Source organism: Trachurus japonicus, chromosome 4 (assembly GCF_045865225.1).
Source record: "Trachurus japonicus isolate A0001 chromosome 4, Traja_1.0".
In the NCBI taxonomy this organism is placed as follows: Eukaryota; Metazoa; Chordata; class Actinopteri; order Carangiformes; family Carangidae; genus Trachurus; species Trachurus japonicus.
The window spans coordinates 1,888,395-1,915,651 of NC_140910.1; the positions used below are offsets into that span (position 1 = coordinate 1,888,395).

General features: G+C 44.4%; 1 protein-coding gene across 1 annotated transcript in view; it reads left to right on the forward strand.

Annotated features, from left to right (window-relative positions):
• The window catches only part of scfd2 (sec1 family domain containing 2), a 124,870-nt gene that overhangs the window by 24,832 nt on the left and 72,781 nt on the right, over nucleotides 1–27,257 (forward strand). Inside the window, exon 4 of the mRNA XM_085773269.1 lies at nucleotides 5,010–5,185. Coding sequence (XP_085629395.1) covers nucleotides 5,010–5,185 — 176 coding nt within the window. The remainder of the gene's footprint in view (nucleotides 1–5,009; nucleotides 5,186–27,257) is intronic.

The window sequence follows — 27,257 nt, forward strand, 5'->3', positions numbered from 1 at the left end:
GAGGAGAGAGAACGGCATAAAGGGGTGGTCCTCTCTGTGTGTGTAGCCAAGGGATGCGCGTGAATGTGGTGACGTAGGGACGAGGGCGGGAACTGCTAACTCCATCGGCCGACAGGAAGTTAGCCAAAACGACCGGATCGCTTACTTCTGCTTTAAGTGGGCCTAGTTGTAATTGTAATGTTAGTGAAAGTAATTTGTAAATTTCATTTGTTAGGACAACATAAACATGTTTTGGCCATATAAGACTATAATTATAATGTTACAGTAGGTGAAATGATCATTGTCAATAATCCTTTATGAATTATGCTTTCATTAGAAATTTCCCCTCATGCAGATTGTTAAAATCTTTTTTTTTTCATTTGCATGTCTCAAAAAGAATAGAAGAACACATCTTTAATCAGAAGTATACAATTTCAGTAGTTTGTCTATTGTCCTGTTATAAAGTATGACATCAGCCGTCACACATAGATATGATATATGATATTTAGTCACTTAGATGGTATGACCCCAGGAATGGTAATGTTGCTCTGCTGGTTGGTCTGTCCTTCACTTTGCAATTACATTTGGAAGAAACATCCAGATAATGAGGACGGGGTTTCCCTCCAGCTCCAGCACCATCAACAGATTCATCTTTGTGGCTTTGACTAAATTCTACTTTTGGCTACACTCCCATCAAATACAGTAGGACATCATGTCCCACTTTGGTTGAATTATAATAATTTCTGGCAACTGACACTCACTTTACATAAAAGTTAAATTTGTGCCAAACTTAGGTTTAAGAGCAAATATCTAGACTTTGACATATGAGCATAGTAATAATCATTCTACCAGTTTGCTCATTGTGAGCATGTTATCATGCAGGCATTAGCATTTAGCTCAAAGCAATGCTGCTCCATTTTTTTTTTTTTTTTTTTTAGATATTTTTGGGGCATTTTTGCTTTTAATTAACAGGAAAGTGGGGGTAGAGACTGTGGGAATGACCCCGCAGTACAGACTGACACAGTCAAGAATCGTTCCAGTGATCACTGCATTGGGCATTGCCAACATGGGGCATGCTCTTAAAGGGATAGAACAACATTTTGGCAAATTGGCCCATTGCCATAATCCCTATAGTTTTAGGAGTAGGTTTGTTACCTTTAATTGTCGGTGCAAGCTATTTCTTGAAAGGCGGAGCAGAGCCACGAGCTGCTCACAGCTGTTATGAGATAATAACGGAACATTACGAGACAGAGTTGTTTTCGAGGCAAATGCAGAGACTGCTTGCCGAAAAACTGCCCCAGACGTGAACGCGCAGCAGCGGTTTTCATAAATTTACCTCAAAAACAATTCCGCCTCGTAACATTCTGTTATTATCTCATAGTGTGGTGAATGTGCAGGTCACAACTTGTCCACCAGAGCGTTTTGGAGTTGTTGGATTGTGTATTTGATGAGTTTGATGAGGGAAACCAAGAAATCCCATTAGCCTCCGTAGTGTAGCTCTGAGCAGCTCACAGCTCTGCTCCACCGCTCTAAAAATAGCTTGCATGAACCTACCCCTAAAACTATAGGGATTATGGCAATGGGCCAATTTGCCTAAATGTTGAACTATCCCTTTAACCACTCGACCCCACAAAGAATTTGAAGCGTGTCATTGTCGCAGGCTTCGTTCATTGTGCAGATGATATTTCCATCCCCACATCACTCACATAGAGTTTGAGCAGATAACATTTCTACGACAGATCTCAGAGACAGGAGGCAGCTCCGGTCCTTTACTGTACACTCTTGAAAGGGGCCCCAACATGCACCCACAAATAAAAGTTCCAGGACTTTCCTCCTCTTAGAGTGCATAAATAAAAGTCTCTCAGCCTTCCTGTGTCCCCCGTCCATGTAGAATTACTTATGAGTCAGTCCAGCTGCTGAGGCGGGCCACCGCACAGCTCCACGCTGACAGCAGACATCACTTAGCCTCTGGGTAACCCTGTGCACCTAGAATGCAAGTCATCTTCCAGCAACAGGACTAAATCATTGTTGGCCCTTGGCCCCCTTTTTTTTTTTTTTGCATTGTTCAGGACTTTGATCAAGACTGAGCCTCAGTTGCCACTTCTGCACATCGGGCTGAAATGGGCAGCAGCTTCAGACTGTTTATAGCACGGGACTGAAAATGTGATTTTGTTTTATGGCTGATCCTGTAATAAATGCACCCAGAAGAGCATTAAAATGGCCAAAGGGTTCAGGTTTCTCCACCCTCTTTAGGTGATGTGCAAAAGGCCAACAAAGAGTGCAGTGTTTTATATTATAGCTAAAAGCTTTGGTGCAAGAGCTGCTCATCACAAGAGACATGTAGAAGATATGGGTCAAGTTGATTTAAATAAACCCATATTTAATCCACTTCTGCCCTAATCCACTGAACGCTTCACTGAACTACAAATATTGTCTGTATATGATACTCGAATGCATAGCAGCACAAAATGATAAACGACTATATATTTAACTTCATGGTGTTTTCAGACCCCAGGAATTAGAGTTTACTCAGAAACTGAATCCAATTTGCCCAAATGGAAACAATTCCACAAACAATGATAAAGTTTTGACATTTAAAAGTCAATGAAGTTACAAGCACTGCGTCGTCTAACATGCATTCTGTAATTTATTAGTCTGAATATAAGAACCTTTCCAGTCCTGCCTTCTTTTACGGCGAGAAACTGCAGCGTTTGAAACCAGAGCTCAGCTGACAAATCTTCTGCCCGAGATTCATTTTGCATCTGGCAACAAGCTGCCTGAGGAATCGCAGAGCTGTTTTTGAGGGAAGTTTAGTGACACAGATAAGAGCGAGCCTTTTTTTTTTTGTACCAGAGCTGTTTGATTGTGTAATGGAGAGCAGGCTTTCGTGTGGCTTTCTTGTTTTAACTTCTTTTTTTCCCTTGCTTTTTTCCTAAGTGTCTTAGATTTTCTCACTCAGACTCATCTGGTCTTTCTGAACTGTGAAGTCTGATTGCATTTGGCCTCCGCTGCACGCCGTACCTTACTACCTTCCCTCGCCGCCTATTCTCGGGGTAAAAAAAATTATGCTTGGCCCCCACTTTGGATCTATTTCCTGGTTTCTGCACTGAATTATGGTTGGCACATCAAGCTCAGTGCACCTTGGTTATGCCGTCTGGATTTTCATGGCTGGATATGTTCACAATAGAGCTTTTCAGGATTTCAAACGTGTCTGGACTGGAGTTTATTCTTCAAAAATACTTTAATTTCAGCAAAGAAACTTGATTCCCTTTTTGTAGAAATTTTGTTCCACTTTGCCCAAAGATGCCACAGAGCACACACACACACTGACTCTTTCAGTTCACTTTGGAAAGTCTGTTTCCCAACAGGCCCCGCTCGCAGAAATCTATTTTGCTGTCAGGTTTGCTTATCAGCTGCTCGGAGAGAGTGTTTCTTTTTATTTTATTTTATGTACGAGTTTCCCTGGATGATTTCCCCCCACTTTTCCCTCTGAAAATATTTCAACATCCCAAGATTTTGTCAGTTAAAAAAAACGGTGTTGTCGTTAAGTGCCATGACTCCATATTGAATTTAGGATTCTGAAGCTTTTCTGCTCCATTTTTTTTTATCCTGGCTGTCTGTTTCTCTTCTAGTCATGTGTTTGGCCTCGCTAAAGAAAACATTGTAGTCCAACAGGAAATACTCCCACATCTGGTGCTGGTTCAGAACATCAACATGAAGAAGTAGGCTTTATGGGGAGTTAATGTGTACCCCCCCCCCCCCCATCTACCCTCTATCCCAGCCCCTTGACATAGCCTCTCGTACCTCCAGGCCACCGTGCCCCCCCCCCCCCCCCCCTTCTCCAAGACCCTTTACGCTGCTCTTCCTGTGTCTCTGTGAATCTTCGTGGGAGGGGCAGCGGGAAGTAGGGGGTCCTAAACAGTGTGAGGGGTCTGGCCTCTCTCTGCTGCCTCAATAAATAATCAATGAAAATCTCTGATTTACACTTATTAGTCACACTGAAGACATGCCACACACACACAAACATAAACACTCTGACAGTAATTCACCTGATCTTGCACATATAGACAATATTCACACACACATGCATACACACTTTCTCGCAGCCTGTGGAGACTTTGCTCATTAAAATAATATTATGGTCTGCTTTGGTATCAGTCATCCCCCTCTGCCCTCAGCTCAGTGTATGATAGTTATTAAAACGGCTGTTGTACTTTGGGGGAAAGGTTGTCTATTTATTCTGCTTCTGCGCCTCCTTCTTCCCATCAGGAGGAGTAACAGTGTAACACCAGTGTGTCTCACAACCTGGTTACACTCTGATTAGCTGCTAACAGTTGGCACAGCAAAACACCGGTAGCCCAAGAGTGTGTATTCTGTAAACCAGTGGTTTTCAAAGTGGGATAATTTTTTTTACTATAATTTTTTCGTCTAGGTATTTTAACCCTTTAATTTTTTTTTGGGGGGGGGGGATTGTACTACTTTTTTATTATTATTAATTTATTGATTTTGGTAGCCTAGAAATCTATACGCACCCTAGCGGCAGCAAACATTTGCTCCGTAGGTGAGTCTAGAAACGAGCCATAGGAACTTTCTGAGTCTCGAACACCGATTGTGTTCACCAATCTAAACATCTGTTTAGAGAGTCGTTGGGCGGGCTTAACGCGATGACGACATACATTTTAATTGGCTTGTCAGGCTAGCGTCATCCTGCTCTTTGCTCTGATTGGTCGTAGCGCTACCCTATTGCGTGCAGAGGCAGTTTGAAAGACAGCCTTCATCCCGCCCCCTGGATTGAGCCGAGGTCTACCGGTCGTTTCCAGACTATACATTTTAGTGATATAGTCTGGCTTGTCAGGCTAGGTCTTTGGTCCAATTTGTATTAATTTAGGGATCCTTGATGTAAAAAAGTTTGAGAACTGCTGCTGTAAACTGTGTCATGTTCTCTGACCAAAAAATGATCAATGGCTTTGTGATTCCTCCCTGGATTATAACAGAATCTTCTCTCCTTCCTCCTCCTCTTCCCCTCTCAGGCCGTGTGACCCCCGAGCAGCTGTGCTCTTACATGCAGCTGTTCCGGAGCAGTTGGGGGGCGCTAGAGAGTCACTGCGGGGTGCTCCAGCTGGGCCTGGCCACGGCCCAGACGCTCCGCCACCCGGACCTACCCCGCTGGGATTCCTGCCTGGCGTTCGAGCGGCTGCTGCTACAGGTCCATGCTCATCTTACACAAACCTATTATCCATATGTGTTAAAGCTGCTGAAAACTGACAAGCCCCCGTTTATCACTGGCAAACCACCACTTGAAAAATGTGATGACTGACAGGAACATTTTTTATACCCTTAAACTATAAACCAGCATTTCAGATGCAATACAATTCATTTTTTTAATGAAGAAGTTAAAGGGATAGTTCAACATTTTGGCAAAATGGCCCATTGCCATAATCGCTATAGTCATAGCAGTAGGTTCGTTACCTTTAATTGTTGGTGCAAGCTATTTTTAGAACAGTGATGCAGAGCCGCGAGCTGCTCAGAGCTATGCTACGGAGGCTAATGGGATTTCTTGGTTTCCCTCATCAAACTCAAATACACAATCCAACAACTCCAAAACGCTCTAGTGGACAAGTTGTGACCTGCACATTCACCAAGCTATGAGATAATAACGGAACGTTACCAGACAGAGTTGTTTTAGAGGGAAATGCAGAGTCTGCTTGCTGAAAAACTGTCCCTGAAGGCAACGCGCATCAGCGGTTTTGCATGTATTTACCTCTAAAATAACTCTGTCTCATGGATTGTGTATTTCATGAGTTTGATGAGGGAAACCAAGAAATCCCATTAGCCTCCGTAGCGTAGCTCTGAGCAGCTTGCGTTCTAAAAATAGCTTGCACCGACAAATAAAGGTAACGAACCTACTCAACTCAACTCAACTTTATTTATAAAGTGCTTTAAGAGCAGCCTCAGCTGAAACAAAGTGCTGTACATCAGTACAGAAATAAATCAGAAAAAAGCTGGACTGGACTTTTGCACCAATCTTCCGATCTAATTTAAAATCACTGTCCATCTTAAAACCCAAGTTTGTGACTGTTGGCTTCATATAGTGTGCCAAGGGGCCCAAGTTAACGGGGGGGGGTGCACACAAGAGCCACTGGGGCCAAAGACCATCACTTCAGTTTTGTTTTTGTTAAATTTTAAAAAGTTCAGGGACATCCAGGCAGAAAACCTTTTTCTTCAGTGGCACATACATCTGACTGTCATCAGTGTAACAATGAAAAGAGATACCATGCTTTCTCAGGATGGAACCCAGGAGAAGCAGATAGAGTGAGAACAGCAGAGGCCCTAAAATTGAACCTTGTGGAACCCCATGACAGCGGGGCAGAGCGGGACTGAGCCACCGAGGCTTACACACATAGTTCTGTCTGTCAAATAGGATCTCAACCAATCCAGGGCACTACCACAAATGCCCACTAGGTACTGCAACCGAGCCAACCTACTGCTATGACTATAGGGATTATGGCAATTTGCCAAAATGTTGAACTATCCCTTTAAGATGAAATATCTAAATGATGGCGCATGTTATTTTAAATCCTAAACAAAGTCACACTCAGAAAATGAAGCAGGAGAGCAGCACATTCAGTGGCACTGGTATTTGTAATTAATCTGGTGATTATCCTTTCACATCTTCCCCTTCGGTAAATATTTTATTGGGAGTACGCTGCAGGTAAGTGGGTGCTTGTGGTTCGCTAAACGGTGGCCAGAATGTTGTGTTAAACTGACATAGACAGGAAAAAACGCAGATTCCTCCGCTTCATAAACAAGGTCAGTTGTGTTTGTAAGGAAAACATTCAGATCCAGTAAACAGCGAAAAAAAAACACACACACACACACACACCAGATTTCCATCATGTTTTTTAAGGAGGAGGAAGAAGGGGGGAGGGGAGGTCGTCTAGTTTACAGGGGCAGACGGAGGAGGATGTACACGTGTGTCTGACTTGGAAAAAGGTCAAAGGGCAAATCTGATGGGGAGGCAGAGAGGGAGAGGAGGCGATGGGGTATAAATAGAAAATCACACGAGGCTCGTCACCACTTCACATCTTTACCTGTGGTTCTGAAAACGTCGACCGGCTCACTGACACGAACACCGGAGCCGTTTCCTCTGTCTCTTACCTCACTGTGTTCACTGAGTCTCTTCATATTCCTGAAGCTGTAAAGACAGCAGAGTATTTAGGAACTTATTAAACTAAATCACGGAAAAATAAAACGAGCTGCACAGCAGTGCCCCGTGCCTAATTGGAATTTGAAAACAACCTCATAAACCTCGGTCCTCAGCTGGGGCCATCGCTGCTTTTATTAAATCAAGGAAGAAGAAGACTTTAGGGCTTATGGTTCCAGTATCCATTTATTTCATGACTTCACTTTGATCCTCGACTGGTCGTCCATAATACCTGGAGAATTCAAAGTACAACTTTCTCACAGCTCTCTTTTTTTTTTTTTAAACTTCAGAGTACACAGGTTTGTGGGAGTGGGTCTGACTGTGACTGCGTTAATAACAGACTGTTGTTGTGTTTAGCATCAGGATAGTATATTTAGCGCCTGGCGCAGGTTCAGAGCGGCATTCTTCGGGAATCAAATCTCACAGTCGGGCCTTGAGCGCGATGTGAGGGTCGGTGTTGGCAATCAAAACGGGCCCGAGTTTTATTGAGGTATTAAAGGAAATGAGTTGTGTGTCCTCCGCGCCCCCTCTGTTTGTTTAATTTCCATGCAAGGTTTTTGCTTTGGCTCAACATGGACACAGAGAAAAGTTAATTACATTACAAAATGGCGGGGTGAAAAACTCCTCGCAGCCCTTCCCTGCCCGGCCTGGCCCGGCCCGGCCAGCGAAGTCTGTGTTTGCTCTGCCTGAGTGTGTGAGGGCTTCGCTGTGGGCACGACTGGGCACGGCTCTGGTGGACAGTGTGAGTTCATTCAGGCCAGCTCCTGCTCTGTGGCGCGCCGGGGGGCTCGGTGTGGGGCAGCGGACGCACCGAGGGCGAAGGGCCACTGAGTTCAGAGCCCAGACTAGTTCATGCTTTGTCTGTGTTCATGTCACTGCAATAGCTACTTGGTGACCTAAACAACTTTTAGTGAGCTGCAGCGTAGCGGCCTTGCTCGTGAGGTCATGACTAAATATGCTGTGAAAAAAATGTGTGGACATGTGCTGTGCTGTTGGCAGCAACATTTGCCATGAAGGCAGTGTACCTTGAGCAGTGATGGGAATGACGGCGTTATAAAATGACCGCATACTTTTTTCAGTAACAAGTACCATATTTTCCGGACTATAAGTGGCGCTTTTTTTAGTAGGTATGGTGTTAGCCTCGCTAGCTCACTGAAGACAGTGGGCCAAGCCTGATAGACAAAACTTTTACCGTAGCCAGTCGGCGAACAAGCCAGAACATCCTTCTTGGATGGCAAATGGTGTAAACATACTCTTTGAATATCTTTACAGTCATATCGAAATATCTGTGGTTCCTGTTGATGTTTCCTTTCTCCGAGGGGACTTTGAAAACTGCAACAGGAAGACGGGACTGGGTGGCTCGTTCCGGCCAATAAGAGGATAATCGCAGCAGCGAATTTCCTTCAGATCAGACTAGGTCCCAGGTAAATGAGAGGTTATGTTTAGGGGGGTTAGGGGGCCAGTCCAAGTAATTTGACATATTTGAGCATTTTATTTTTAAAAAAGTAACACAATAGTAACTTTTCCTGATAATTAGTTACTTTTAATATAGTAATTCAGTTACTAACTCAGTTACTTTTAGTTAACTAGTAACTCTAACAAATTACTTTTTTAAAGTAACAAGCCCAACACTGCTGTTGAGAGCCATCAAGCTGGAGGTTAAAGGGACAGTTCAACATTTTGGCAAATTGGCCCATTGCCATAATCCCTATAGTCTTAGAAGTAGGTTTGTTACCTTTAATTGTCGGTGCAAGCTATTTTTAGAACGGTGGAACAGAGCGGCGAGCTGCTCAGAGCTACGCTACAGAGGCTAATGGGATTTCTTGGTTTCCCTCAAGTTGTGAACTGCACATTCACCACGCTATGAAATAATAACGGAACAATATGAGACAGAGTTGTTTTCGAGGTAAATTCATGCAAAACCGCTGATGCGCGTTCTCGTCGGGGGCAGTTTTTCTGCAAGCAGTCTCTGCATTTGCCTCGAAAACAACTCTGTCTCATAATGTTCCATTATTATCTCATAGCGTGGTGAATGTGCAGTTCACAACCTGTCCACCAAAGCATTTTGGAGTTGTTGGATTGTGTATTTGATGAGTTTGATGAGGGAAACCAAGAAATCCCATTAGCCTCCGTAGCGTAGCTCTGAGCAGCTCGCCGCTCTGCTCCACCATTCTAAAAATAGCTTGCACCGACAATTAAAGGTAACGAACCTACTCCTAAAACTATAGGGATTATGGCAATGGGCTAATTTGCCAAAATGTTGAACTATCCCTTTAATAAGATGATGGAGACTGACACATCAGCTGGACTGATGTGCTTATACTGCCGTTGTATGTATTACCTCCACAGTATAGTACCCTGCTTATATTAATGTGACATAGCCACATATCTTCTGGGCTGGCACTGCCACCCTGCCTGCTCCTATACCCCCCCCCCCCCTCTGCTCTGAGCCCTGAGCCGTGGCTGTCTGGCGTGTAACTGTAACCGGGGTCTGAATAGGACAGATTGAGTAGACTTGGTCCGGCTCCAGCCCACAGTTACAGAAAGTGTATGCTAGACATGCTCAGCGCCGGTGCGGCCAAGGCGAAACTCTTCAACAGACTCACTCTTTCACCACTTCCCAGAACATCACAGGGGCACCACGCTACCCTCCCATCAACGGCCCAACCAGAACCTCCACCTCCACCAGACTAAACACGTATGCACTTCTGCTGTGCATCCCTCCTATAACCACAGATGTCATGAGACCAATTAATTTTTTTAAAAAATTTTTCTAATGACAGATTTATTTTAAGGGCTGTATTGTCTCTGAGCGTGCCGTGCAGTCCACCGCTGATTAGTCCGTCACGTCGCTGAACACGGTCATGATGACAGCAGTGCAGCGGAGAGGAGCTAACCCCTCTCACCCCCGGCCTGTTGCTTTACTCTGCTGGGATTACCAGGGCATGCCTCTGCAAACATTCACGCTCCGAGTTATTACTAGTCACAGCGCTGCTCCGTCTGTACGTCTCTGTCTCCCATGGGTCACGCAGACTGGCTGCCTGCTCCTTATCTCTGTCCCTGCTGCATGTTTGTGCTCTAGTTTGAAATACTGTGTAAAGAATAGAAATTAAAGCAGAGCTACCAATGCATGAACTTTACATATGCTAATCATGCTAATCCTCCAAACGGCCTAATTGCTCCTAAACTTCTTTTTTTCTTTTTAATAACTTCTTAAATTAAGATTTCTATTCATTCATGTCAAATTGTGTTGGACTCTGAGTTTTTTTTTCTGTTTTTGCACTTCCTACTGCTGTGTCATGTCCTTTTTCAGGCTGATGTTGTTGTTTTTTTTCATTGCTGTCTGCGTCGCCATGTCTGAGCCCTGGTGACCCACATACTCCATTAACCCCAACAAACCCACCACCCCCCAGTGTACAGTCTCAGAGTGTGCTGGTTTAAAGACTCATGACCCTTCACCTCTGTCCCGTGACCCCCTCCTGGACATAAACTGACCTGTAGGGGTTGAGACCTGCAGAATGTCAGGAACCTGACAATACAATCCATGCCATCTCCCGTTATGTAAAAGTGTGGAGGAGGCGTGCCAGTCTCCACATGCAGTTTTATATGCATACATACTGTATATACATATGTATTCTTATGCATAACATCTGGGTTGTATCATGTTTTATGGTGACATGAAAAGGCGGTGGGGGGGGGCTTGATATTGGTCCCTAGTAACTTTCATCTTATCTGAGCTACATGCCACAGACAGACAGGGGGCTTTAAGCCTGTAATTGGCCTTTCCCCAGGCTATGGAGCCTGTCCCCACATCCCAGACATTCCCCCCCATTCTCCATCTCTGCTGTGTCCCTTCTGCCCCAACAGGAGAGAGAGAGGGGGGGGGGGTTCTGCTGTGTTGTGTTTTGCTGCAAGATTGTAACAAAGAGGTGTGAATGACTCCGGGGCGCTGCCCTCAGATGTCCGTCGCTGACCTCCTTACACTTCCCCACTGTTTAACAGCCTCACATCTGGACTGACCTGGACTGACTGTCTCCCCATCCAAAAAACACCAATCTCTGAGCCACATTCTCCCCTCATCCAGCCCCTTGCGTTTCCTCTCCGCAGCCTCCTCCGGCCCCCGGAGCAACTGGGATCCGCTCGCAGAAGGAACCGCAGGAGGTTCAGGATCAGCTCGTGTCCTCACGTCTCTTTGTCTCTATGACAAAGTGGCTTCTCTGTGTCCTCTCTCCTCATCCTGTTTCTCTAAACTACACCTCGTATCACACCTCCTTTTCAAATACGCAGCATTTTACTTCCACATCTCTGTTTTCTGTTCTCCAAAACACACGCCTCACTATAACATACACAGATCTGTACAGTACAAAATGAACTCCCGTGCTCCTCTGACGTACTTTGAGGCAAAAAAAAAAAAAAACTAGAGGAAAATACAGTTGCAAAAAAAAAAAACTTGAGTTTATCAGAAGAGTGAGTTATTTACCTATCTCTTCCTTCCTGTGTTTAGTTGGAGAGGATTACAGAGAGAGAGAGGAGCAGTGATAGAGCACACTCCCAGGAAGACCCACGAATAGCCCCCATCTTCCAGCACAACCCCCCCACCCCCTCCTCTTCTCAGCACCGGTACCCTGAGACGGCTGTGTTTACATTGCCCTGCGCAGCTCAGCTCCTAATGTACTGTCTGTTTAATAGGCAGAGAGAGGCCTGTTTATAGAGAGGGACCTTTTTAACAGAGGTGATGGGTTGGTAGGCCAGAGGGCAACACCAACTCATCTCACTTCCTGTTATCATTACCTCTCCGCTCTCAGACAGATAGGTGCTTGGCTCGCTCCACTCTCTGCATTACTTATCCTTAATCGCCTCGCCATCCTCTGGGCTACCAACGCCTCTCTCCCAAACTCAAGGAACACAAGAAGGAGGCTCAATCAAGCTGCCTTCGTATTAAACCCTCACCGACTCCACTTCTTAGCTCAATAGTAATTTGCATGTGCTGCATTTTAAATGTTCTACTAAGCATCTTTCCACCACATCTATATCTCAGCCCACTGAACTGAAACTTTATAGGAATTGCCTCGGTGTTAATAGCTGTGGAATTATAAAGCTGCAGCTACGTTAAGGCCAAGGGAGTAGGACGGGCTCCTAGAGGGTTTAAGACACTAAACGTTTTCTCTTTTCTTTTAAGTGGCCTTTTTTTTGTGTGTTGGCATCGGCTCTGCATTGAGTCAAAGTTGCATTCGCAGCATATGTGCATCTGAAGATACTTTTTTTTTTTTTTTGGTCCAGCTTCATTGTAATGCTTCATTCTTCACTGCGGCTGTTAAACTGTGCAGCTCACATCAGGAGGATTTCGTGTGGAGTTTTTCTCCCTCGTGAATGTGTGTCTTTGAGGGTTCTGCAGGATTTGAGCTGAATGTTTTTCACACTCAACCAAAGTTTTTTTTTTTCCCTCTCACACTTGCTCAGACCGAAGTGAAGGGAACGGCCGATCCCTCTTGGAGATCATCCACACTGCTCTCTCTACACTCAAGCACACTTTTGGTCTCTCAGATCTTCCATTGAACTGAACTGCATTGTCATGTTGCAGTGTTTTTGTGAGGTGGTCTAGGGAACATAATCAGACGGGAGAGGAGTGGGGACACTCTCCACCCCTGGCGAATCAGGTCAGTGTGGTCTGCTGACTTGGTCTAACGGCGTCAGACTTCATTTGAGAACGCTCCAACAAGACACCACAAACTGGGGGAAAATCCCACAATGCCCAGCATTCACCCTGGGATTGTTAACAGGGAAGGCCGCAGAAAAGGCTGACCATCGGGGAAGGTGGTGGAGGTTCGCACGAGGCCCAACAATGACCCAGTGTCCTAGACGGAGCCGAACCACCTCATACCTTTTTGTTCCTGTAACTGACACACACCCTCTTCTTCCACTGTAACATGTCACCGCTCACTGTTTATCTCCCTTTTTTTTTGTTTTTCCTGTGATGCCCTGCATCTGAAACTGCAGCCAGATGTGCTTGCAGCAGAGTGCATGTGCGGCCATGTGTGCACGCATGCGTTCATGCAAGTGCATCCTTTAATGTGCTTATTCTGGTAACAATGTCTCGACTTCCTGTTGTCACACACAGGCCCTCTGTTCCCTCCCGTAGAAAAGCCCCACCTCAGGACAGATTAACTATCAGGTCATTTGTCACTACCTGCTGAGCACGGGCCGTCGAAGGTCACAGCCCACAGGACATTGTGTCTTTGTGTTTGTGTGTCTGATCTGAAATGGAGACAGAGACGCATTCCAGGAGCTTTTGAGCATCCTCTTTAGATACTGGTTGTCCTCCTTAGAGATTAAAGATCGGTTAAAGGGATAGTTCAACATTTTGGCAAATTGGCCCATTGTCCTAATCCCTATAGTTTTAGGGGTAGTTTCGTTACCTTTAATTGTCGGTGCAAGATCAGAGCTACACTAGGGAGGCTAATGGGATTTCTTGGTTTCCCTCATCAAACTCATCAAATACACAATCCAACAACTCCAAAACGCTCTGATGGACATGTTGTGACCTGCACATTCACTACGCTATGAGATAATAACAGAACGTTACCAGACAGAGTTGTTTTTGAGGCAAATGCAGAGACTGCTTGCCGAAAAACTGCCCCTGGCGAGAATTTTTATTTTTACCTCGAAAACAACTCTGTCTCATAACGTTCTGTTATTATCTCATAGCGTGGTGAATGTGCAGGTCACAACTTGTCCACCAGAGCGTTTTGGAGTTGTTGGATTGTGTATTTAATGAGTTTGATGAGGGAAATTAAGAAATCCCATTAACCTCCCTAGTGTAGCTCTGAGCAGCTCGTGGCTCTGCTCCGCCGTTCTAAAAAATAACTTGCACCGACAATTAAAGGTAACGACCCTACTCCCAAAACTATAGGGATTATGGCAATGGGCCAATTTGCCAAAATGTTGAACTATCCCTTTAAGGGTTAGGGGTACTTGGAGCAGATGATAAAGTCTACTTGTGGCCCCCTTTGCAGATTTAGCATGTTTTCAGCAGATGGACACATGACAGTGTGATTTCTCCGTGCTTGGTTGACTGATGATGAATGCTCAGCCTTGTGAGCCAGTGGACAGTGAACTCTCAGTATTGACTTGGCCACTTTCCTGCTGGCCTGCTCACCCAGGGACACAGTAGATTGGTAGTGCCCCCTGCTGCAAAGGACGGGGAAAAAGACTCATTGTGTCCACACACAGATGAATGGGGCAAGGTGGGGGGAAGTAGGAGTGACCCCCTCAGGTCGCCAAGCAAAAGGTGGGACAAGGACTCCTCTTTGCTTTGCTGTGACGTGTAATTGTACCCATCTGAAACCCCCCCGCCCCCACCACCTCTCCAACCCCTCGGTGCACTCATGCCCACCCTGCAGACCACCTTGTCGCCCCAGGGATTCAACCAGTCACCCAGAGGGAACGCTGGGGCTGTCCAGTCACCATGGTAACTAAGCAGCGAGGGTCATACCGGGTCAATCAGAGACAGACTCCTGCCCACCCCCGGTGCTGTCATTAATTACCCATGTTTCCCTGGGGCACCGCTTCATGTGTAACCACATAGCTGGATAGGAATGAGTGTATGATCAGGTGAAGAGCAGCATCTGTTGCATATGTTTGTATGTGTGTGTGTGTGTTTGTGGTACGTAGGGTCAGTGTTGTCTTCATTACCAACAAAGTGAGTGTGCCACCTCTGAAACCGGCGTGTCAAATGGAAATGTCATGTTTGCAATAATAACTCAAACACGTCATCTGACCTGTGCAGAGTCACACAGACCTTTGACCCCAGTCCACGGCTCCAAGTCCCTCCGAGTCCAGAGCGCCAGCTTCTCGCACGGCGCAGGCAGACCCCTGACTTGAAATGTTTCTATGTTTATAGGTTGTGACAACATTAGCTGTATCTGGTTTTGTGCTCAGCTTTCAACTTGAGCTGGTATTTGCATTTGTCAGGACGGAACGTGGATAAAGAAAAGAAAAAAGAAAAGCATGCAGCTTTCCTTCTGTTTGCGTCTGACAAGGTTGACTTTTGTTGTTCTTCGAAGAATCTTGTGTCAAGTAGAAATGAAACTCATCTGTTGTGGGTTTTTCAGTGACGGGACCACTCTGCTCACCCCCCGTAATGTGATTGACAGGGAGCAAAGAGCAGTGAAGCCCTCCCCCTCTTGGTTTCTCTGCTGGGGTCTGGAGATACTTCTCTTTCTGTCATCCACTTTCTCCATATTATTAGTGTTTTACTTGTAAGTTTTCTTCGGCTAAACATCTGTCTTTCTCCTCCCCTAACCCTTTCATCTTTCATTATTAATACGCTCAGCCTTGTGTTGATTCGTAGAAATGTGTCTCATTATATCTGTATTTGGGGCAGAGGGCTGTTATATCTTGGTACAGCGGAGGGGAGAAGGACTGTAGCCACATGCTGAAACATCCTGTAACGAGACTGAAACCAGAGCGGGACCGACGTGAACACGTACGCATCGGCAAAAATATTTGCAAACGGATTTGTTAGAAATGCGTCAGAACGGACGCCAAAATACTGGATGTGTTTAGTGCAATTATGACAAATAGAGAACCACTGCCCACATGTTTGCTAGATACAGCACAGCACAGAAAGATGTATTCTCAATGAGCTACATATGACACACAGGGAACGCATGGACAGTGCATCTTGATGGGCCAGCAGAGTTTTCCACTGCCTGTTATAATGTAAACCAGTTAAATCCAGAACCAATCCGTTCCAGTCTTCCATGCTACGTTTTTATCCAATAGGAAAACTTGAATAGTAAACATGTTTGGGGGAAAACTTCACTAATTTGTGTGTTTTCTTCCCGCTCTACTTTTGCATCTGGAGTGAACTCACATGCCCCGCTTTCTCTTCTTCTATTGTTCTAAGCTGGGTATAGGAGGAGACAGATGTGGGCCTGTTTGTCCTGCTGCCGTTTTCATGGAGATGGAGGAAAAGGAATGAAAGTAACCCAAAACGAGCACCGACGCCGAACCGCTAATTATGAGTGGGCGGAGGCACAGAGAGGAGGGGGGTTTGAGGAGGAGGGAGGGAGTAAGACCACTTACTCATACGCCCACCATGTGTCCCATCACCCCCTCCTCCCAAATCTCCTGCTCCTCAACTCTCCATCTTCTCCTTCTCCACTGTTTTTTTGCTCTTTATGATGCTGAGCGCCGTCTCTTTCATCTTCACAGTCGTGATGTCTGAGTTCTGAGCGGCGTTCGCCCTGAACGTCGCATCATCTCAGAACTCCAGGCGCTCAGAGGAGCATTGTGTGTTTGAGACCCGTTATAAATCACCCTGGTTACTGACTCGACGAATGTGTGTTCGGTTTGGGTGGCCGTGTTTGTGTTGAAATTGTCATAAGCTTTCAACTAATTTTCAGTTGCTTATTGTGGTTATTAGGAGCTTGATTGTTGAGAAAATGAAGCATGGACGCATCGAATGACACATGAAACGCACACAGTGCACATCTGGCTACCAGGATCAAGAGTTCAGATGTCCTCGTTCACACTGCACTAACCACTGTTCCACATCCTGCCTAAAACATAACAATACAGAGGTTAAACTGCAGAATCAAATTTTTCATTTTTGCAAGTTTGCATTTCAGCCTGCAGCCGGCTGACTCTGCTCGCACTCTGTTTCTTTTTGTATGTCTTTGAATAGACAAAACTTCTGCTCAAATATGTCAAAACGTGTTTCAAAATAATAATAATAAAAAAGGATTTTGTACAAGACTTGATTATGATAAACACAAATTCATCAAACTACTGCTCCAGCTGCCAGTTAGGTGCACCCGACTAAATCTAATGTTTTCCGAGGCCGAAGCCCGGCAATAAATCTTTCTTACATTTGCAAAGCTCATCATATTAAGTTTGTGTTGAGACTGTGTCAAAGAGGAGCTGACTCAGTTCTGTGGTCATTTTGGAGGCTGTAGCGCGCGGTGATGTTGCGCTGCATTAAATTATAGTGAAAGTTGTTTGCAGTATTTTGTCCATTCCCATTAATGTCAGTGGAGGTGGACAAACTATCGCAAACACCTCGTTTACTGCAGAGGTTTGGCTCGTCATGTCATATTATCTATATTGCAGGAAAACGCTTTGAGTAATAAAATCTTTATACGTCTTCATATAAATCTTATAGGTTCAATTCATTTAACACTGAAAACCATTAATATGTCATTAAACCAGCAACATGCTGCTTTTAAAAACCATCTCCCTCTATTTGGTCTTCATAAAAGAAGTGTTCGGATTCTGAAGCAACGGCACCGCACCACAAAGATAAACTCTGCAAACAGACAAAACACAAAAGTCATTAAAACATCTTCACATGAACACACACACACAGTGTCCAGTGGGACACAGAGAAGACAATGAACACAACTGAGATTTATTTCTTTTTCAATACTTTGTGACTTTTTAAGTCAAAGGCATTGAACAATAGTAGTAGATTAGATGTGCCAGATGTGTTTGTTACTGCACCTTTCATTTGTCACGCAATTTGTCTGTGTGGTTGCGTTGTGTTGTATTTGCAGCACATGTCTTCAAATTGCCGAAAATGTTCTCTGAATTTGTTTGTGTTTTCCCAGCTTGCATGTGTTTTATTGAACTGCAGTTTATTGATCTCTCAGTGCCACCATACTAATGCGAGTGAGCACTGTGAGAAAAGAAGTCGTGTCACAACTTATTACTACTTTTTAACTTTTACTTTTGCTGACTTCTCACTATTTTAAATATCAATCAATTGTTTGTGAAGCAGCTTTTACAGTATACAGATTGCAGTAATACAACCAGAACAGACAGGACGCCAGCACTCACAGACAATTGTCCTCATGTTTCATGATTGTGACTATTCACATCATCAAGAGAGGTCGAAATTCCAACAGATGGAGACGAAACGTCCATAAGACCTGACTGAGTACCCACAGGAAGCATAACTTCTACAGAGATATACAAGTGTGAATTTGTTCGACATCAGAGGAAAAGGTGATCAACCCACCCAGTAAACAGACAAAGACCACCAAAATATATACAGACAATTCACAACTTTCATTAGAGAGGGATAACAGACTATGAGAGCAGATCATAAGGAATAAGTCTTTTGAACATTATAACAACTTGAAAGTAATCTACACAAGAAATACAAATAGTAGCAGATGAGATATAAAACTTTTAAATAAATGGGCTGCAGGGTTGATATTTGCATTATGTGATACTCCTAAAACTGTAGGGATTATGGCAATGGGCCAATTTGTGATGTTGAACTATCCCTTTAAGTTTTATTCCAAGAGATTACCACATATGGGGGTAAATGAGATGGACATAGTGCCTTGCAAAACTATTCATACCCCTTGAATTTTACAACCACAAACTTATATCATTTACCCCCAGATGTGGTATCCACAGTGAGAGTGTAACTATAATGCTGAGGTAAATTACTTTTTTCTTTTTCTTTTTTTTAAATTCAAGTGCTTGCCAAAAGTTCAAGTCAAACTGTACTTGGCAAAAGTACTTAAATGTACTTATTAGTTACGTTCTGCAGTGATCACTGCTGTCAGTGTGAGACCGCTGCAGACAAGAGTTAACGGTGGTTAAGGGAAAATAATAGAAACAAACGAATGATATTAGCTAAGTGGTTTATTTGGACACGGTAGCACTTAGACCATAAAGCCCACAGTGACTGTAATTCCCACAGCGGTTGACTCGTCTGAAGGAGGGAGACCTCTCTGCCAGTGTGATGTGTTTAGAGCCGGCGTGGCAGCCCAGGCTCTGCGCTGCATCACAGAACAGACAAACAGACAGAGGAGGCATCAGAGATGTGTTTGCCATCTGTTCAGGAAGGACAGACATGATGAGGAAGAGAGACATTTTCACGGTTTACGTAGAGAGACGGGTGGGATTTACTGCCAGGCGTCAACCGTTACTTATCAGAGAGGCCGGTCAAACACCGCCGTGCCCTCCATGGCACGTTGTCACCCTTAATTTAGAGTAAAGGCCCCAAGATCGTCAATGGCGCTGTCTTCTTCGTGATTCATGACCCACCTGGGCTATGGGACGCCAGAGGTGACAGGGAGATAATCACATTGGAAACAGCTGCCAACAGTTTCCAAAGCCCACGCTGACTGAAACTATAACACTCAACAACAACTCCTCAGCCTCTCACATTAGGACAAACTAAAAACCCACCGAGCGCTCAGAAAGTGTGACAGACGTCATCAGCTGCTGATGTGTGAGGGGTACACGGTTTGTGACGCCGGAATTCTGGCAAGTGCGGATGATCCATTAGCACCCGAGGGGGCGGGGTGGGCTTACAGTTCAGATTGAAGAAGACAGAATAAGGTAAAGAGGCAAAATTTGATATTAGAAATCCATCCGTGCCCTCTCTCTGTGTCTAACACTGTAACTCAGAGACTCTCTCACAAGAAACCTCAGCGGAGCCGTCACTCGATTTGATTTGTGTTATCATGCTTGGAGGTTCTAGCTGTTTTGTTTACTGTTAAAGATATGAATTACGATTTCTCAACGTTATGATAGTGTTGGGGGAATTTTTTATCACGTCTGTAGAGTTTAAGAGTCTGGTGTGTGATTTGGCCGGAGAGAGGGATGCACAGGGGAGTGGGTTAAGAAATATGGGAAAATGGAGACAATAATAGGAAGAATGATGTATTATGTTTAAAAAAAAAAAAAGAGATGAATAGGTGTTGGGCTGTATTAATGGGTCCAGCTTGCCCCTCTCGGCGGTGTTTTTTACTGAGCTGTGGGTTTAGGGCTCTGGGAATGTTTGTGCAGCAGAAACCCCGGGTGATGTTGTTTGTATTGTTCTATTTCAGCCTGTGTGTCCAACCAGTGTCAGCAGACCACGACTGTGTTTTCTTTACGCATACACACACACACACATTTTTTTAAAAACAACATTCTGTCTCCATCCTGACCCCTTGCTCTTTCTCTCTCTCTCTTTTTTTTTGCCGTGTTTTGGTCTTTGCCCTTTTTTCATGAAAATGTGGGTCAATACTCACAAGTAAATTGCCAAAGAGAGATCCTGGTGAAAGCCTGTGATATGCAGAGTGTTGTAACAGATGGGGTCGGTGCATGGTGATGGGTGTTAGTGTGCAGACATGGAGTCTGCAGAAGGATCACTGCATGTCTGTGTGCTCTCTCTCATTCTAGCCTGCATGTTGTGTGCAGCCCCCGCCATGACACTTCAGTAAACACAAGCACAACACATACAGTACACCTTCTGTTGCCTGTGTTTTGTATTGGGACTGGGTTTGCAGTGTTGTGGTGGGACGAGCGAGCGGCACGCGAGTGTGTGCGCGCGACAGAGAGACTGCTGTGTGTGCAGAAAGCCGCCGTGTCTCAGGTCTGAGATTACACTGGCATAAAGAGCGTTCTCTTCACAGCCCGCTGCTCCGATACATTAAACACAGAACCAGCCCCCCCCCCACTCGTCTTCAAATGCATTTGTGTGAGCCAAAAACTTTCCAGGTTCAGGTTCTTATCTCACGGTAATAAAACTTTTAGAATAATGGAAGAGGCACAGTTGCAAATAAACATTTTTATCTCCTCGAAACTTTTATTTTGAAAGTCCCCCCACACCCTGCCACCAACACCCCACCCACCCCTCACTGTGGCTTCTATTTCCTAACTCTATTTTGTTTCTTCTTTATGTGTGGATGTTGGGTTTCCAGTAAAAATGAACAGGAGAACATGCCTGTAACAGTTTATTGGTCTTTATATTTCATTATGTGGGCGCATTTATGTGAGTGGTACAGATCTTAATTTGACCTTTTTGGGGTTTTTTTAATTGACGTAGTTATGCCTCATGATAGACCCCCTCCCGTCCCCTCCCCTGCTCAGACAGTAAATAATTACGTTTATCACTTGACCAGTAAATGGAGATTTGGTCTGAGTCACATCATAAGTGTGGTCATCAGGGAGCATCACGTGACCTCTCACAGTCACAGCATCATCTCTGCATCGATAACATCTCACTACACTCTCCTCCCATCAGCCCAAACTTTAGTTTCTCCTCTCCTCACTCTCCTGCTTTTTTTATCCTCTGCTCTTTGTCTTTCGGATGTTTTTCTTTTCTTTTTCCTTTTTTTTTTAGATAGTTCACATGTTCCAGTTCTTTCTTGTTTTGGAGTATAATTCATCTCTACATCCTCACAGGTGTGTGAGTGCTGGGAAATGAAGGGTGATTAGTTGTTTTCCATTTCCCGTGTTCCATAATGAGTGTTTTCATAAATGTTTAGGAAAAAGCAGCCGTGTGTGTAGGCGTGTTTGTCCGTGTCTATGATAGAGAAGCACGTTGTTGGGACAGTCCAGATTATGATGCAGACCAGTATTTACACAGAAAAACACACGCAATACACAGTCCTGCCTGTGTTAGGCTTGGAGCCCATTTGCCTTTAAACAGATGTGCACATTACCTTTTCTTTTTCATTTACACATAAATACAGTGTTATGTCTGTGACCTGTGTGTTAATATGGGCTTCAGAGAGAAGCCTCCTTCCACATGTGGCGCATGAGTCTCCTCCTCACACACACAAAAACACACAGTTTGAGAAACAGCAAAGTGTACCAGCTGCACCCCAGAGTAATGACTCACATCAGAGAACACTAGTCAGTGACACAGCTCTCAGTTTATTCATGATGAATCCCATGTTTTATTCAAACTCCAGCGAGCTTACAGGGGCCCGCCATGACGCCCGGTCCAGGTTAGAAATGACTGCACGGGACAGATCTGAGGTCAGAGACGCAACATTTTGACAACCATGTTGTAATGACCCACCGCACGTACAGCTAATAGTTTAAAAATATCGCAACACTTCGACGTCAGCCATTTCCTGCCTATTGAAGCTCTCTCCAGGAGTTTGTGGAGGGAAGGAGACCTGGTTCAATCAGTACTGGATCAGACCGAGCCTCTCTGAGCTCGGCGTGGGGCAACAGTGCCCCCTAATGTTGGAAAGTCTCCACAGTCCTGGATCTGAATTATGCAAAACTTTATCTCCCTCTTGAGCAAACATACTTATGTAGACTTAAAAAAAAAAAAAAGTCTATTCCCCCGCAAATAAATCCAATACAAATACAGATCAAGATCACATGTATAATAGCCACTATATATTTGCATTCATGCAAACCACCCCCTCTCCCCAGCAAGTCAAGCCAAACTCTTATTTTGAAATGGCCTCCTTTGTGTTGGTTAAACTTATTCACTCCCCTCCCCACCTCTGCGCTCTCTCCCCATCATGTGTGAGGCAGAAACTGGAATCAGATGGGCTCCTTTAATCTCTCACACTACATGTTTCTGCATTTTAAAAAACAAAAGGAAAAGTGATCTCTTGTATTGTTTCCGTACCACGTTTGTGATTGGCTGCAGCGAAAACATGAAAACTGAGAAAATGCAAATGCAAAAAAAAAAAAAGTCAAAGACAGTTGTTTTGTTTTGGAGTCCCATCGGATAAGTTGCAGTTGTTGCGTTCTGCTTCGTCTAGAAACCGTCTGTTTACCTCAGGATATTTTCTCCCTGCTGGAGCCTCCTGGGTCAATTAGTAGTGGATGTAATGCACTGTCCTTGGCAGTGGTGGAGGAGGGATGTGTGTGTTTCGCTAGAGTGTGTCGACTCATGAATGCGTATGATTCAGCTCCTCTCAGTGTGAGAAAAGTGCAGGAGGTTTTTTACACGGCCCTGGGGTTTGTGGCTGCAAAGCAACTCTCATCTGGTGAATTGCACCATAATCTGTTGCAGCCTATGTGGCAAAAAAATAAAGGCTCATTAATTCCCTTATGTTTCCAAACACTCGGAGGGTTACTGCCTTTAATGCAAATTTTTCTTTCACATTAAAAGCCCTTACAGTCCCTATCTATGCTCATTATTCCTGCTGGTAGTCGAAGCAAAAGGGACCTGCAGCTCTCTGCCCCAGTGTGATAAGGAAGTGCGCTGGTGTCGTGTGCTGGCCAGACACAGATCCAGCCACAGTGACCAGCGTGTGGCTGACTGGCGGTGGCAGGGTGGAGTTCAGGGACTGTGTGTTTGTGTCTGTGATTGGGGCCCACGTCTCTCTGAAATTACAGCCTTCGAGCTCGACGCCAAACCAATCTTTGACACACAGAGCAGGAGAAGGAAAAAAAAAACACAGATAAAAGAAAGAGAGCTTGACGTGGAGACGGTGAAGGATGGGAGGTGAAAAGGAGGGAGATGTGACGTTAAAAGCCATTGAAAGCTTTTACATGTATTGACAGAGAGGCAGCTGCCCATCCGTGGGGGGGGAGGGGGGCTGACCTTCAGCTGCATGTGCGAGTGCAGGAGTCCATTGATTTCTCTCTCCGGCGTGCAGACCTGGGAGCAGGGCGCTCAGCCGGGCAGAAACAAAACAGACCCCAACCTGGCTCTGTGTGGCAACGCAGGCCTCATTTAAAACCAAAGATGTGTCCAGAGAGCGCTCCAGGTGGGCGGAGCCAGAGCAGGGCGGGGGGGTCAACTTACCTTTAAGAGCTTTTTCCACTATCTGACCTGTCAATCTATCAGTCCAGGCTTGTCTTTTACAATTATGTTTCCTGTTGTTTTAATTTCTCTAACTTGGCTTCTCAACTTGTTTTTGTGTGTGTTGGGCAACAGAACGACTGATAGACACACATATAAGTATATACACAAACTGCACACATTGTACAGTTTACAATATACACATGGCCATGGAAGGTTTGCTGTGGTGCGTTTGTGCTGTGCACCGATAAAGGTTAAAGGGTCCATTAACTAAAATACAGAGAGATTTTCAGGTTCATTTAAAGTCAAGTTTACAATGGATGAATTAATAAATATTGATATTATAACAAAGTGAGAGTAAATAAAAGTACAACTGACTATTGTGAAAAGCCTTGGCACTGGAAGGACCAATGCATAAGTAGCTTTCTAGGCCACTGGTTTCTCAGCCTGGGGTCAGGGCAGAGTCCTCATCCAGATCTATTATGAAAATATATAATGCTGCATTACAAAATGATTGTTTATTTTTTCCTGACTTTTCTCTGTGTTTTTCATTTTTTCTTGTGAAATCTTGGACTCTTCCCGTCTCTTCAGCTGTGTTTTCAGTCCCTCCGTGACAGAGCAGTTAGACTCCTAATGATGGACATGCCACAGAGTTGTGCATTCAGGACATTCTTCCATTTACTGAGTATTAAAAGATTTGTTGTAAAGAAAATCCTGTGTTGCTGAGTCTTCAGGTCACCTAGATGGTGATCAGGTCCTTGCGTGGTGACAGACATTAACTGCTGCAAACACACCACAGACTGCAGCAGAGCAGACTTTGTGCTGTAGTGAGTTATATTCTGCTGGGATGAATCAAAAGTCAACAGTTTGCTTTTATGATCCGAATTTCAACAAATCTGAATGTGATTCTGTCATTGTTGTCGTCAGCTGTTAAAAAACAATGAAAGTGCTGTGATAACCAGGCAAAGAATTTAAATGTGTTTCAGGTTGTTCCTCTGGTTATGAAAGATCTTATTATGGGAAAGTGGTCTCAGATTTTTGGAAAGCTTGCAGATGCACACACACACACACACACACACACACACACATACAACTGCAGCTTTTTCAAAACCATGCATTTAAAAAAAAGAGGGGGAAAGAAAACTGAGAAAGAAATGTGGATACACGGGGATAAAATTCTGGCCGGTTTCGCACAAAGTAGATCTGATTTATTGCGATTTCCACCGTGCTGCACGCTGGCTCTTCTATCTTCTATCTGTTTAGAGTCACATTTCCGTTCTTCTCGTTAAAGACCCGAAACATTGTCCACACCTTTCACGGCGAACAGAATGATGGCAGTTGAAAAGAGTGCCAGAGATAAACTTTATTTTTTCCATACCGGCTCAACTTCGGGCAGATTTCCGTCTTTTGATAAACACAAGTTCTCCGGTGGAAGCTGCTCCTGGATCTGTCACTGTCATCACCACAGGTTACAATGAGCATGTGTCCCCGCTGAGATACTGTACATGCGCAGGCTGCAGATCAAGTCATTCACAAAATGTCGGGTGGAGGTATTTCTGAGTTCCCGCTGTCTGAGCTTTAGTGTTGTTTACATGTTCCAAATCCTGCCAGGCCTTTTGAGGGTGAAGATGTAGCTGTTTGTTTTGAAGCCGCTCTACTACAAATCAATAAGTTTGTTGTATGTAATTTCAAGTCAGCGTTTAGTTGCCGTCTTCTAACTGTAAGATTTATGTATTTTCTTTAGAGAAGTTTGCTTGTGTGCCTTCCAGCGTTGCGTGTTGTTATTTGTGAATGCAAATTGGATGTGATTACATATTTGCAAATGAAGTACATGTGTGAGTTTCCAAAAGAATGTCGATGAGGGGTTTTTTCTCTCTTTTATTTCTGGTAACTATGACAATGAGATGAACTGTCTGGCATCCATGCAAGGTGACTACTGGCTAGTGTGTCTTTGGTCAGCTAAAACAACTGACCCACAGCCAATTTTGTTCATGCTCCCTCAAGGACCCCCACCTCCAGTCCCAGCCCCCCCATCCCCCCCCAACCCTGAGGCCCTAGAAAAAGGTTCATTGTGCAGGCAGCGAGCGCAGCAGCAGAGGCCTGGTTCTGGTTAGCTGCGCTGCATCTGAAACACTCACCTTCCTCCAGGGGTTGCATCTGGAGCTGGTTTCCTGTTCAGGCTGTGCTGGGCAGGGGGGCGGAGCTTGGCCCGGCTCTCTGATTGGGCGAGACTGAGCCTTTATGGACGCTGGGATGGTTGGGATTGCCAGACAGTAATCTGTCAATCACTGGCGTACAGATTCAAACCAGAACATAAAGAGAGAGAGAGCTTATGATTGGCGCAAAGAAGCATGAGCGAGAAGCCAAGGATGCTTCAGTCTCATGGCGATAATCCATCTGAAAATTTAGCATCAGCCAATCAGCTGGGCTTCTTCAGAGAACAAAGAAGGTGTAGGTTGTTTATTTTTATCCAAAGTCAGATTTTCTTTGGAAAATATTGTGTCATGATAAGAAATTGTCATGTAATTTAAAGTAATGGCATTATTTGAGTAATTGCATGCTCTAAAATTAAGATTGTTTTGACAGAGCAAAGCCATTGTTATTCTATAATTGTATGTAATAGTCACATTAGAGCATGGCGGCAGGACTGGTGCATTCAGTAATGGTGTGTAATAATAACGTTAGCTTCCTGTTATTACAGGAGTAATGCTGTAGTTAAGGCCACAAGCGCTGCCTCTAAAAATGCACTGTTTTTAGAGTGGACCCTGAACGCCACGTGAATTCTGCAGCATTTTTTTAGAGTCTGTCATTGAGAATGTTTTTATAGGGTTTCCTGGGGAAACGCTAAGCAGGGTTTAGGAGAGCAGTGAAAAAATCTCAAATACTCCCAAAAGTTGACTTAAATAAAACGACACAATATAACAGTCAAATGTTTTTGAATGAATCCTTTAGCCAGTTTAACATGAAATGTCATAGGTGGTCCAGATGGCACAGGTCTAACTACTCACTTTATTTACTGGGTAAACTAGATTTTTCTTTTTCTTTTTCAATTTTATATTCACTTAAATAAAACACACAATATCTGACTTTAATGCCCCGATTGTGTTATCCTAAGTGCCATGGAAAGCATGCTGCTCCCTAAGGTGCACAGTCAACCACCTTTCCAGTGAAGCCCATGTGCCAGCGCCATGAGTCGGGCATTGTTGAGTTTAGCTTCGGAGCTGGAAAGAGTTTTAGTCAGTCTTCCCACTCAGCTTCACTCAGCTCAGCCTCAGTTCTGTACCAAAGACCTCCATTTCCTGCTCTGGCGCCATGGCATGCAGCTGACAGCAGCTTTTATGAATCTCCTGAAGGGACCCAGTTATAAATGCATGCTTCCTCTCACATGTTAAAGTATATACACAAACTGCACACAAGTATACAGTTTACAATATACACATGGCCATGGAAGGTTTACTGTGGTGCGTTTGTGCTGTGCACCGATAAAGGTTAAAGGGGCCATTAACTAAAATACAGAGAGATTTTCAGGTTCATTTAAAGTCAAGTTTACAATGGATGAATTAATAA